This window comes from Chelonia mydas, chromosome 24 (genome assembly GCF_015237465.2).
Source record: "Chelonia mydas isolate rCheMyd1 chromosome 24, rCheMyd1.pri.v2, whole genome shotgun sequence".
Lineage (NCBI taxonomy): Eukaryota > Metazoa > Chordata > Testudines > Cheloniidae > Chelonia > Chelonia mydas.
The window spans coordinates 8804575-8817878 of record NC_051264.2 but is presented as its reverse complement, the minus strand read 5'-3'; the positions used below and the strand labels follow the sequence as shown (position 1 = coordinate 8817878).

The window sequence follows — 13304 nt, the reverse complement described above, 5'->3', positions numbered from 1 at the left end:
GTGTGTGGGATCAGAAAGGTGTTAACGAAGCGCGGTTGCAGCGCCCCGGCTCAATGGTTACAGGTACGCTCACACATGTACACCCGTCACAATAGACCAGCTCAGTAAGCAGCTGGACTTTTTGCTGCCCCCTAGGCCGGACAAAGGCGCCCCTCCTTTTATACGTCGATACAAACAAGTGACATATGACAGCTCAGAGACGGTTACTTACAAACCGTACACCTTGTACCTGCTGGCTCAAACAAAACATCCCCATTCATACTTCTGTCCTCCCATCCTTGTCTTTGGGGTTGGTATGTTTCTGTACCATTTTCCAGGAATGTGTCCACACCACAACTTTATGTTGGGTGTCTTGTGGAACGTGTTTATGTGAATACCTAGTGCCTAGGAGTTCTTACGAGTGCCTGTGTTTTTAGCAATGCCAGGCATGTGTTTGCCAAGTTCATGTATCGGACAGTGAATGTGTAAACAAGCATTTGCTTTATGACAGGGCCTGATTTGCTTATAGCCTAGCTAGTGCTGACTTTGGTTCAGGCCTCAGGGCTTGAATTTTCCAGGCTCTCTCTTTTTTTTTTACAGCAAGAGCATAAGCCTTAAGGTCATTTCTCCCTCCAGCAAGCTGCAAACATATTTGTTCTGTTCTAATCTCCTTTCTACCTCATGTCATTGTAACTTTCCTGTGTGCCAGGCCTGTGCTCATTGCTAGAAGGGCAAATACAATATCATTGCTTCAGCGTTGGTTAATTCAGAGGAGCCTCTTCATCATCCCTCCAGTTTCCTATGGGGGTTCCTCAGGGCTCTGTCTTTGGCCCCCTTCTCTTCTTCCTCTACACCAATGGTTCTCAACCAGGGGCCCCTGTACCCCTGGGGGTACTCAGAGGTCTTCCCGGAGGAACATCAACTCATCTAGATATTTGCCTAGTTTGACAGGCTACCTAAAAAGCACGAGTGAAGTCAGAACAAACCAAAATTTCATGGACAATGACTTGTTTATACTGCTCTCTATACTATACACTGAAATGTAAGTACAATATTTATATTCCAATTGATTTATTTTATGGTGGTAAGGAGAAAGGAAGCAACTGATCAGAACTGAGACACTTTTGTATTTTTATGTCTGATTTTGTACGTTTTTAAGTAAGGTGAAACTTGGGGGTATGCAAGACAAATCAGACTATTGAAAGGGATACAGTAATCTGCAAACGTTGAGAGCCATTGCTCTACACCTTGTCACTGGGTGATCTCATTTGCAAGCAGAACTTAATTTACCCTCTGAGGCTGATGACCCACAGATCTGCCTACCAACCTGGGCTGGTCTCGTTGTGGCCCAAGGACCCCTTAATGCCAACTGGCAGAGGGCAGAGGGGAACATAAGGGTTACAGGGATCCTCTGTGTCTGATATTTACATACTAGTCTACCAAATAATGTAATATAAAGTCTCTGATGAAAGCATGTGTCTCACTGGTCCATAGGCGCTGCGTTTCTCTTTTCCCCAGGGGTGCTCCACCCCCACTCTGGCTGAGGCACTGCCCCTACTTCACCCTCTCCCCCAAGGCCCCATCCTCACACCACCTCTTCCCGCCCCCGCTCTGCCCCCTCCCCGAGACCACCTCCGCTTGCTGCTCTTCACCCTCCCCCAAGCCTCTCCCTCTGCTGCCAAACACCTGTTTGTTGGCGCCTCCAATCACCTAATGGGGTGCGCCGCCAAACAGCTGATTGGGGGTGCTGCCAAACAGCTGTGGCTGGTGGGTGCAGAGCACCCCACTATTTCTTTTCTGTGGGTGCTCCAGCCACAGAGCACCCACAGAGTCCATGCCTATGCACTGGTCAGCAGAATCATTGTGAGATGTATGTATGGAACAGCTGTGAAGAGTAATACCTAAGGCCCTACTTGAATCGCAGGAAGATTTTCAAATAATTGCAGCTGAGTTGTGGACAAGACATGGAAAATCGTAGAAAAGTAATAATGGACCTGTATTAATTGCGGTAATTTGGACAAAGCCAGAGAAGACCTATTTGTTTAAGAAAAATTTGCTGGAATAATATAAACTCTCAACTATTATGTTATGCCTGCTAATCTTTTTGATATCAGACATTTTGCTGTAGCTATATTAGAGTCATTAATGGGCGGGGCTGACAGCCAGAGTCCTAGCTGCTGTCAGCTCAGGTAAACGGCGTTCTACTGTACTAATGGGGGGAAAAGTGTGTGTTGCAAACCTCAAAATGTGTGCAAAATTGTGGACTGTGCAAAGTAAGCTAATTAAAATCAAAATTGCGATGGAAGCCTAATATTGCGGGATCTGCAACTTCTGCAGTATTGCAAATTAAGCAGGGCCTTAGCAATGTCTATATGCTAAAAATTATTCTCTACGGGTCTCTGAATTAAGGCAGGTCACCCAAAGGTGATCCACACACTCCTCTGAGGCAGTGGGGAAGAGGGGCTTATCTCACTCTGGCTGGTCACGTACAAATTGAGTAAGTATTGAATGGTTCACAAGGGCCCCACATTTACATTCTGAGCAAAATGTTAATCAATAGATTGTGGGGGGCTGCAGGAAAAAGCAAACAGGGTTGTTCCTGGTTAGGAGTAAGAATGAACTTTTGAAACTATAACTGCTGTGCAGGTGAGCCCCAGGTATTCCTTCCATCTGGGAGACCAAGCTGCCAGCAGGCTTGATCTTTATGAGAAGGGAGCTCACCCAAACTGGTTGAAAACACTGGGAAACACCAGGTCTTGGGGTATGCTATCCTGTAGGGACAGGGGAATGCTTTGGGAGTTAAGTTTAGGCTCTAAAAAGTGTGTTATGGTTTGTTTCCAAAAGTTTTACTTTCTGTCACTTGAATCTGTTCTTTGTTAATAAACTTATTCTTGTTTTCACTATAAATACATGTGAGTGCTGTGTGTTATGCAGCGTGATTCGAGTCAGTGGGTGTGTGCTGTTCCTTTCGGAGGAGAGACGCTAAGAGATCTGTGAGTGTTCAGTGGAACAGGCTGGGTGCTCCAGAGGATGTGGGGGTTGGTGTGGGCCTATTGTTGACCTGTACTGAAAGAGCAAAGAAGCTGGGGGTGGGAGTACGCCTGGGAGGCAGTGCTTGCATTCCCAGAGGCTGGTGAAGAAGGGGCAGGGCATGGGCAGGGCCTAGGAGAAAGGGCAGGGTGGGGCAGGGGTGTTTGGTTTTATGTGATTAGAAAGTTGGCAACCCTAACTCAGACCCATAACCTGGGCACCCTACCTTCAACTCGGCCCTCTCTCTACATCCTTACATTCAGGACGCGTCTAAATCTTGCCAGTTCTTCCAGCATCACAACTTTAAGATTTGGCCTTTCCTTGTCATCCGCCCTACTGGAGCTCCCGTGCGGGCCCACATCAGCCATTGCATCCTCCTCTTCTCTGGCCTGGATGAATCCCATCCTGCTCCCTGCGCATGTCCATTCAAAATGCTGCAGCGAAGATGGCTTTTCTGGCGCCCCCGCCCCCTTTGATTGCATCACCCCTCTCTCTGCAGCCCTGCACCGGCTCCCCTTCTCCATGCATCAAACACAAATGACTTGTCTTCCCTTTCACGGCCTAGCCCCACCTACCTCTCCTCTCTTTTATTACTGACGGGTCAACAGCTCTGCCAGGGATGGTGGCATTCATTACCTACTTGCTAAATTCTGGAACAAGTGCTGTCCCGCTTTCACCCACGCTGCCCCTCACGCATGGGAGGAGCTCCCCCTGCAAAGAAAATCTACGAGGCCATCTCGTGGGCCTCCTTCAAATCTCTCCTCTCTCATGATGCTTACAGAAAGCTTGGTAATGGTGTGCTGTGTGCACAGGCTGTCATGCGCTCCCTGTCCATTCCATGCACCCGCTGTATCATTTTATACTTCGACTGTAAGGTGTGGGGGGCAGAGACCATCACGGTTACGTGTCCGCACAGCACTCAGCACCGTAGGGCCGTGCTCCGTGACTAGGCTCCCTGAGCACCGTCAGAACACAGCTCATAACTAACTGCCTCACTGCCCCCTACGTATCACCCACAGGCAGAAGGGAAGTGGTTCCCTCTTGATAGTGGGGGGGGGGGGCGCGAGACTCATGCCAGGCTTCCAGGGGGAGTGGAGATTTCAGTGTGTGCCACCAGCGTAATTGACGAGAAAGAAGCAGCTGGCAGAGCTCCGGCAAGAAGGTTAAGGTGACGATGATTTGGGGAACTGAAAGCGGTGATGGAGTGCAGCCACCACGTCTCTGTAACAAAAACAGGGTCAACAGGCTTGGGCGTGCCAGCGTTCCGAAGGTTCATTCTCTGCAGAGGGACGCCTCCAACTCCAAAGGGGTTCTTCCCCCTCGCTGGCTGCTGCAGCGTCTTCCCAGCCCTCACTGACTTGTCCTTGCCTGGCAGAGGATGCTGAAGAGCAATGTTAGGAAGCAGCTGATCGCAGCAGGTGACATGCGAACATAGGTTGCCGTTTAAAAAGAATACTCCGTGTCCGGCAATAGTTACCACTGGTGCACTGAGACACTGCGCTCTACCATTAGGGCAGACCTCTGTGGAAATAAGTGGCAAATGCTGACATATTAAATGGCCGGTAAGTTATTTGCCCCGAGTTAAGATCAATGTGAAAGACTTTGTTCCCTGCCCACCCCAAAATTCCTGAACATTCCCCAAATCAGAACACTGGACTTCGTATTTACTTCAGTTGTAGGTTTCACCTTGGCAGCTTGCTAAACGAGAAGTATGCGTTAGATCTTTTGTTCTTTGAAGTGTTTTCCTACTGTCACTAGCTCAATCACAGCCCAGGGAGGCAGATCACATCCAGGAGCCCACAGAAGAAGGCTGTCAAGAGCTGACGTTTGTCTCTAGGTTTTAATTCAAAGTTGATCTTACTGCAGAAACAAAAAACCCTCTAACTAAAAAATCATCCAGAAGGCATCATCCCATCAAGAGGCTTGGAACAAGTGGAACCAAAGCTAGCGGAGTCCAAGAGACACAGAGAGCATTTGCTGCAAAGCGTGCACATGGCTCCACCTGTGGGTGCTAGGATGGGAATGTGGACGAGGTTGTGGGGAGCTCAGTACCACTGTCTAGGAAGCCCATGGCAAAGGGCTGGAAGAGTAGAAACTAGATCCTGTTTAGATGGAGGGTTTAATCTAAATTTATACCAGTGTAAACCAGAGCAACTGTAGAGAGCATATTAAATATCTTATTGGGACCGGGATCATGTTGACCAAGATTTAAAAGGTGTATTTAGAAGGTTTCAGTTACCCCATTCTAACACTACATTGCCCTATCCATGCTAGACTGATGCGATAGTTGATCAAGGTGAAGTCCAAATGTCCTTTTAACATCAACTTGACCAGCTAACCAGTGTTAAAGGCCATGCTAGAGCGACACAGCGATTTCTACACACACCTTTTATCCTAGTCAAGATCAACCCTGTGAGAACTGAAGGGATCATGCAGATAACAGTTACAACTAGATTGTGCTAGATCCTCTGTCTGTGGGACCGATATGGCCCCCAATACTGTACTATCTGAGCACTTCACAATCATTAGTGTATTGATCCTCCCAGCCCTGGTGTAAGGACCCGGGGGCGGCTGATAATCCCACAGTGCCACTAGGAGGCCATGCAGAGGTACAGCCAGGGAGCTGTGGAGAGTAGGCGCTGCAGGAAGTACTGCCCATGAGACCCAGAGTGACAGTACACCGTGGCCCTCTGGTTGGCCAACTACCGCTACTTAACCACAGGGGTTGCCCCATGAAGTTGCTGGGCAGCTACACAGACCTTGGCCTGCTGAAATGCTAGACTTCGCCTCATCCTCTGGTCTTGACTCCAGCCTGACTTCTACCCTGATTCCTTCCTCTCAATTCTAACCTGGTACTACCTCTGATCTCCGGTCTTGGACCCCAGCCACCAACCCTGACTCTTGTTTATGGGACGTGGCCTTGTGATTCCTCCAACTCCAGCCTGGCAACTCCTGTGCCCAGTGGGCAGACTTTAGCCCAGCCGTGACTGCTAGGCAAGACTGCCTATGCCCCAGTCCCTTACTCTCACAGTGGTATGGCAAAGTGCCATTATCCTCATTTTACTGATCAGGAACAGAGAATATAGTTACTAGACAAATGCTATGTTTCAGTGACTTTGACTGCAGTAACACAAATATACTTTGTTTTTTAGGAACAGGAAGACCTTGTACCAGCTGGTTTCCGGATTTTTTTTTTAAAGTGATTTTGGAAAGTCTCCCCCATAAGAGATTTTAGGCACACAGGTCTTCTTGATTTTCAGACACATGATTCACAATCACCATCTTACATTTTTCTGTTCCCTGAAAGACGCGGAAGAGTTAAAAATTATGATGTGCTTGTGCAAAGAACAATTTTATTATTTGTTTGTTAAAGCAATTTAAGTGCTGCATTACTGCACAAGAACTGAAATACAATCCAGCTTCAGGAAACAGACACCAATTTGCAGTCTACAATCAAATCCTGTTTATATAGTGCTGTGCAATAGGGCATTGACTAAGTGATTTAAGCTAAACAGAAACAAGTTCTCTGTTCTGGAATAAGGATGTCCCTACATGCAGTTATTCAGTTATTGTGCTTTAAATTTGCACCCCACCTTAATCCATTTAATGTCTGAGCACAGACAAGCCCTAAAGCTTGAATGATTAAAGTTTACAGTAAAGAGAAAAAACAATGTTCTCACCACTCTCTTGTATGGGATTAAAATGGATAACTCTAGTCATCTCAAAGAGCTGTTGGATCCTTGTGGTGGCTCAGGGGCTTGTTGTATTTAGTCTTGACTACAGCTCTGAGCACGCAGATCACAGGTTCCTTATTATTAGACCCAGAGACTGGGGTGGAGAAGAATTTAATTCTAAGCCTAATTGTATACGCTCAAAATTGTAGCTTTACACCCTCCACTAACTCTGCCAATTTAGGAAGTCTAGCAGATGTTAAGGTCTGTAGCATTGTTAGGAGACATTGGCATGAAGGCAGCTGCCAGAATCCCTCTTTACAAATGATTATCAGGACTCCCACAACACAGGGAGTTGTACACCTTGAAGTTTATGACCATCAGTGAATAGACAGGCCACAGGAGAGGGCAGAGAAGTAAGACATCATGTTTCATGGCTAGACACACTCACTTGGCTGGCTCAGCCAGGAGTGTGCAAGCAGGTGCATGGCTTCTCTGGCTTAGCACCCATGGAAATCTAGACATCTGTAGTGGATAGAACCCCAGCAGATCAGACCTACCTATGCCTTTTTCACACGTATAGTTAGGATGAGAGAGAGAGAGAGAGAGAGAGAGAGAGGCACCCACACACAAGAATTAGATCCAGATATCAGAGCTGCAGTCTCCACCAGGGTAGCGGATCTCATGAGCAAGGACGGGTCCATCAGGTTCTTTCCCAAAATCCACTAGGAAGTTTTTATTCACCTTCAGTCCACCTTTCTCAGTGTCCACATCAATCTGCAGCATGACAGAGCCTTCCCTGAACAAGGGACAAGAAAGCAGACATTGGGGGGAGGGGGAAAAAGAGGCTGTGTCCTGGTTTAAGAAATTCCTACACTTTGTTCTTCTCTTCCAGATTTTCTAGTTAACCAAAAGGTCTTTTAGACAGAGTGGAGACGAGCCCCCAGCTTTAACCTTTCGGCACACCAGTATTCAGGGGTGTTTGAAACACTGGGGTTTCGGTCTGGGACTCAGACTGTAGTGCCCATTGTGACAGGCAAAGGCTTCAGGTACACTGAACCGCCCAACAAAGGCCTGGGGGTCACACTCAGAAGCGTCCTATGGAGAGTTACACTGCTCCATTGAAAACCTTGACTTAGAGCTGCCAGTGAATGGGAAGTGACTACAACTAGATGTGCACTTATGCATTAACTGCAGGTGATAGGCAAGCCGCACCATGCCCTCATGTGGTCATGTGGAAAATCATCTGCTTTATGTAATAAAAACCATGTATTTGCGGGTGCTTTGAAGCAATACAGGTTTCCTGTAGGCTAGGTCATCTTCAGAATACTAGTATCTAATGAATTCTTCCACACCCCCACCACTAGAGGAATGATTTCAATATCAGACGTTAAATTTTGCAGATGCTCAGAGGCTGTTGTGCCTATTAAGTGTGGGCTGATTCTTACTAGTGTGTGAAACCCTGATATGAGTTAGTAGTGTGCAATGAGCTAATAAAGCCAGTCCTCCTGCACACATCCATGTGCCCTTGGAGGTGGTGCAAACATCACCCACTGCCTATGGCTGGCCCTGGGATTTCCCATCCAAGAAAGGTTTCTTACTTGACAAGGTCTGGGTAAAATTGCTTGTCCCATGCACTGTAGAGGGAAGTGGAGACATACAGTCTCTTGCCATCCAAGCTCAGCTGGATCATCTGCGGTCCACCTTGTACCCTCTTCCCCTGGTGTTACAGGAAAACAAGACCTGGGTTTATAAGCTGCTAGTGGCATCACAAGGGAAGAAGAATGCAACAGGAGGGAGTACAGCAGCATGGCAGGTTCTGCTCCTGGCAGAACATCTGACAACCAGCATTCCTGAATGCATGGGGTGGTGAACCCCTGCATTTGGGCAAGGAGCAGTTCTAACCGAGACTGACTGCTTGCCTGATACAGGCTCCTGGCTAACCTGTGCATACACAGACTGGGTTATGCCAGAAAGGGCCTGATTCCACAGCATCTACACAAGCAAGTCCTATTGTACTTGGATGGGAGTTTTGCCTCAGTAAGATGTGCAGAATCTGGCACTCATATAGGAAGCTGGCACTCATATAGGAGCTGGCATGCACCAAGAGACAGCTGCCAGTAGAGAAGTATTAATGGAGCAGTGGTTGCATTGCATTGCTCACCTTGATCACAAAAGGCTCTGGCTGAGAGTTCAGCTCTTGGTCTTCCACCACAACAATTGGCCCACCTCTTGGAATCTTGCCTCCCAGGAACACCTGTAAGCCAGAGGATGTGCCACAAAGATTTCAGGGTGTCCGTGTTGTGACAGTGCATTCCATATGATTTTATGAAAATATGCTAATGAGTGTGAATACAATGTAACTGGAATATGCTTCATGCAAAAGGTCTCTTCTAAGGTATCATTACAAAGCTTATAATCAACTGAGTGCGTTCATCCTATTTGTATAAATGTATCATTCTTGTATCTGAAACTAGAAATATGAAATATAACTCTGAGGTCCTATTGTAATTATGCAAAGTATGGTCCATTAATGGTGGCTTGGAATCTTGATGGCTCCCATTAACCAGGACAATTGGTTGAAAATGGCTCTGTTTATTTGTAAATCTTCCTGTATACCTGTGTGCTGGCAAGTGGGTAATGAAGCCTTACAGGGACATGTGATCATGTCACCTGAACTGGAATCCATCTTTAACCTGGTGCTTTTCCATTTAGAAAGAGGGGTGGGAACCCAGAGAGGGACAAAGGATTCCGGCCTTGTGCAAAAGATATATAAGGGGGTGGAACAGAACAAAGGGGGCTGCAGTCATGAGAAATCCCCTAGCTACCACCTGAGCTGGAACAAGGACTGTACCAGGGGAAAGGATTGGGCCCAGACTAGAAAGAGGCTAGTCTGTCAAAGAAGCTTACTGGAACATCTCTGAGGGTGAGATTTGTCTGCATTTAGTTTCCTACTGTATTAAGCTTAGACTTGCGTTTTTTATTTTATTTTGTTTGGTAATTTACTTTTGTTCTGTCTGTTATTACTTGGAACCACTTAAATCCTACTTTTTGTATTTAATAAAATAATTTTTTACTTATTAATTAACCCAGAGTATGTATTAATACCTGGGGTGGGGGAGGGGAAACAGCTTTGCATATCTCTCTATCAGTGTTATAGAGGGCAAACAATTTATGAATTTACCCGTATAAGCTTTATACAGGGTAAAATGGATTTATTTGGGGTTTGGACCACATTGGGAGCTGGGTATCTGAGTGCTGGAGACAGGAGCACTTCTTAAGCTGTTTTCAGTTATGCCTGCAGCTTGTTGGGGACGTGTTTCAGACTTGGATCTGTGTTTGCAGCAGGCAAACGTGTCTGGCTCAAACAAGGCAAGGTACTGAAGTCCCAAGCTGGCAGGGAAAATGGGCTCAGAGGTAGTCCCAGCACATCAGGTGGCAATCCCAAAGGGGTTTCTGTGACGCAACCCATCACACATGTATGAAAGGAACATGGCCATGAGGGTACAGAATTGACCATCTAACCCCTATGCAATAGAAAACTGTCCTTTTCTCCCCTAAAGAGATGGGGTTCCCCAGCTTCACAACCTAGTAATAGAAGCCTTTATGATTCTTCATGCATCTGAAGAAGTGGGTATTCACCCACGAAAGCTTATGCTCCAATACGTCTGTTAGTCTATAAGGTGCCACAGGACTCTTTGCCACTTTTATGATTCTGCCACTTTTATGATTTATGATTACCTGTCCCACCAGTTTGGGCTTCCGAGTGTCAGAGATATCATACTGACGAATGTCTCCATGGAGCCAGTTGCTGAAATACAGGAACCTGTCATCCAGTGAGATCAGGATGTCAGTAATGAGACCTTGGAGAGAGCAGTCAAAGGTGGAGTCAGGAAACACACAGAGATCAGCAGACAGTGACAAGGATCATATGGCCATAGATCTGTCTTTGTTAGAACCCCAGTCACAGAGCATCAGCGCAGATCCAGATCAAACAAACCTTGTTCAGATATGAAACCCAAGCCCAATGCAAAAGGTGGTCTCAGCCATATCATTGTATTTATTCAGTTTCCTCTCCAGATCTCTTTTCGGCCCTCATTAATTACCAGGATTCCAGCCAGGATCAACCCACTCCCTGGAGAACACAACTATTGTGAGTTCCTGTTGAAAGACACAGGGACTCCCACATTCTTTCTAGAGACCACTGTCTGTCAAGCTTCAAGCAGCCAACCTGGGAGGAGGAGCCAAACCCTATCGCCTGCATGGTAGTTCACAAGCAGGGCTGAGCAGAAGCCACTCTTCAACCTAGAACATTCCCAGTCAGCAGCTGGTGACAGAATATAGCAAGCTGCATATGGGCCCAGACCAGAGGTACTATGCTGGAGAATCCAAACCCAACCCTGTTCCAGGATCAGTGTGTTTAAGCTGCTTTGGGAAGGAATAGGAAGCCCTGTGCTGCTCTGAATCAAACCTTCAGGTTGAGACAAAAACAATGCAACCAGTTTGTCACAGGCTGGCCGGCCGTCTGTGAGACTCAGGCCCAGCCTCATCTGTGACTCATTGGCTCCCTTTCCATCTGATCCTGGTCAGCTAGAGATCATGTGGCTATTTAATTATTATGCCCAGCTGGGAGGGGTCCTGGGATGCCTAAAAAGGGTAAGAGCTCTGGTAGTGAGAGAAGCTGCAGAAGGGTTCTTAGCTGTTCTGGGAGGTGCTGGAGAAAGGTAACTTCCAGACAAATGGCCTGGAGGAGGGCTAAAGAAGGAGATGGCCTCCAGTCCTGAAGCAGGAGGGAGAGAGAGAAAAAGGGGGAAAGCCCCTGGGAGCTGTAGCCCAGGATGGGCTGAGGATGGCCTTGTTTTGAGGTATTGCTTAAGTTTTATGTAAGGAGAATAAAATTGTGCCTGGAAAAGACTCAATGTGGCAGTGAGTCCTTCGTGGGCTGGGGAGACATGCCGGCAGCATATAGCTTCCAGCTACTGCTTTACAGCCACAATTTCCACTATTGGAGGCAGGGACAGGGGGAGAAAACTGCAAGAGGAGATGTTATGGTCATTAAATTGGAGAGGTGGGGGAACCGGAGGCATGGATTTAAAGGAAAGGGTCCAACTGGAAATGAGCTCTCCCCTGACCAACCAATGACTGGGATCTCAATTGAGAGGCCCTCAAGTCCCTTTGGATACAGAAAGGGGTCTCCCAAATATAGGACTAGTTGGCATTCACCATCCCAGAAATCTGCTCCAGGGGAACCAGCTACCTGAGGGAGAATGTGACAACTATTGTGTGATGGTGATAACAGGCAGATACATGGTGTCACAGGCGCTGACTTTCCAAAGTACCAGGGGGTGCTTGACCCCCGGCTCTGCACCAGGTCCCACCCCCACTCCATCCCTTCCCTCAAGGTCCTGCCCCAGCCCTTCAGCCCCGACTCTTCCCACCCCCTCCCCCGAGCACAATGTGTCTTTGCTCCTCTCCCTACCCCCCACAGCCTCCTGCATGCTGTGGAGGCACGGGGAGGGAGTGGGAGGTGCTGATCTGTGGGGCCCACCAGGCGGGAGGTGCTGGGGGGTGCTGATAGGGGGACTGCCGGTGGGTGCTCAGCACCCACCATGTTTTCCCCATGGGTGCTCCAAAAGGCACTGCAAAAGAATCTCTCATAGGAAGAGACACGGGCCACCTCCTTATAGCGTCAGTCAAGATGAGCCAGATTCCCACTCATAATACACATTGGGAGATCTTAACACAAATAGGTATGCAATTGGCAATTCTAAGCCAGTCCCTCTTTGGAGGGACACATGCATGTCTTTGAAGGTATGCCAAACTCCTTGTATAACTGATAAGCTCCTCCATATGCTTCATGCAAAAAGTGTTTGTCATTCAATGACAAGATGCTCAGCCCAGCTGCAAAGCATGAGAAGGAAAATTTTGAAACGTGCTTACACTAACCTGGCATGTCAGGAAAAAGCCAACCATTCACCTTCTTGCTGGGGACTTGAACCACCTTCTCTGCTGCCCAATTTCCATTCTATACAAGAGTAAACATAATATTCCCTTGCAATAAGTCAGCAAGAACCCAATTATACATGGGAGATGCAGAATAAGCATGTGATAGTGTGCACCTAGCATATACAAAGGTACTGCAAATAAATGTTAACAATTGATGTGAATAACAAATAGGTGACTAGCTAGAAACACAGAGTTAATGATTATATATCTGTCAATACTAAAAATAGAAGCATTGTTCATTGGACCTCAACAATAGCCTAGGTTTCGGAGCACAGCCATGGAGTTATGTCTACACTACGGTGGTACAGCTACGGCACTGCAACTGTGCTGCTGCAGTGTAGACACTTGCTACAGCAACAGAAGGGGTTTTTCTATCACTGTAGTTAATCAATTCACCCCTCTGAGAGGCAGGAGCTAGACTGATGGAAGAATCAGTTGACCTAGCAGTGTCTACACCAGGGCTTAGGTCGACTTAACTAAGTCTCTCAGGGGTATGAATGTTTCACATCCTATGCGATGTAGCTAAGTCAACCTAACTGTTAGGTATAGGCCAGGGACAGGGGGATATATACATGATGGGTTAGGAGGCTTTGTGCAGTCTATGGAACTGGGGCTATA

General features: G+C 47.2%; 1 protein-coding gene across 5 annotated transcripts in view; it reads right to left on the bottom strand.

Annotated features, from left to right (window-relative positions):
• Nucleotides 1–6342: 6342 nt before the first annotated feature.
• The window catches only part of SELENBP1 (selenium binding protein 1), a 49835-nt gene continuing 42873 nt past the window's right edge, over nucleotides 6343–13304 (bottom strand). For all 5 annotated transcript variants that reach the window (XM_043535503.1, XM_007068118.4, XM_037883076.2 and 2 more), the window contains 5 exons: nucleotides 12627–12705; nucleotides 10422–10543; nucleotides 8845–8937; nucleotides 8282–8400; nucleotides 6343–7479 (listed from right to left, as the gene is read on the bottom strand). In XM_043535503.1, the coding sequence (XP_043391438.1) occupies nucleotides 7317–7479; nucleotides 8282–8400; nucleotides 8845–8937; nucleotides 10422–10543; nucleotides 12627–12705 (576 nt within the window). In that variant the 3' untranslated portion in view covers nucleotides 6343–7316. The remainder of the gene's footprint in view (nucleotides 7480–8281; nucleotides 8401–8844; nucleotides 8938–10421; nucleotides 10544–12626; nucleotides 12706–13304) is intronic.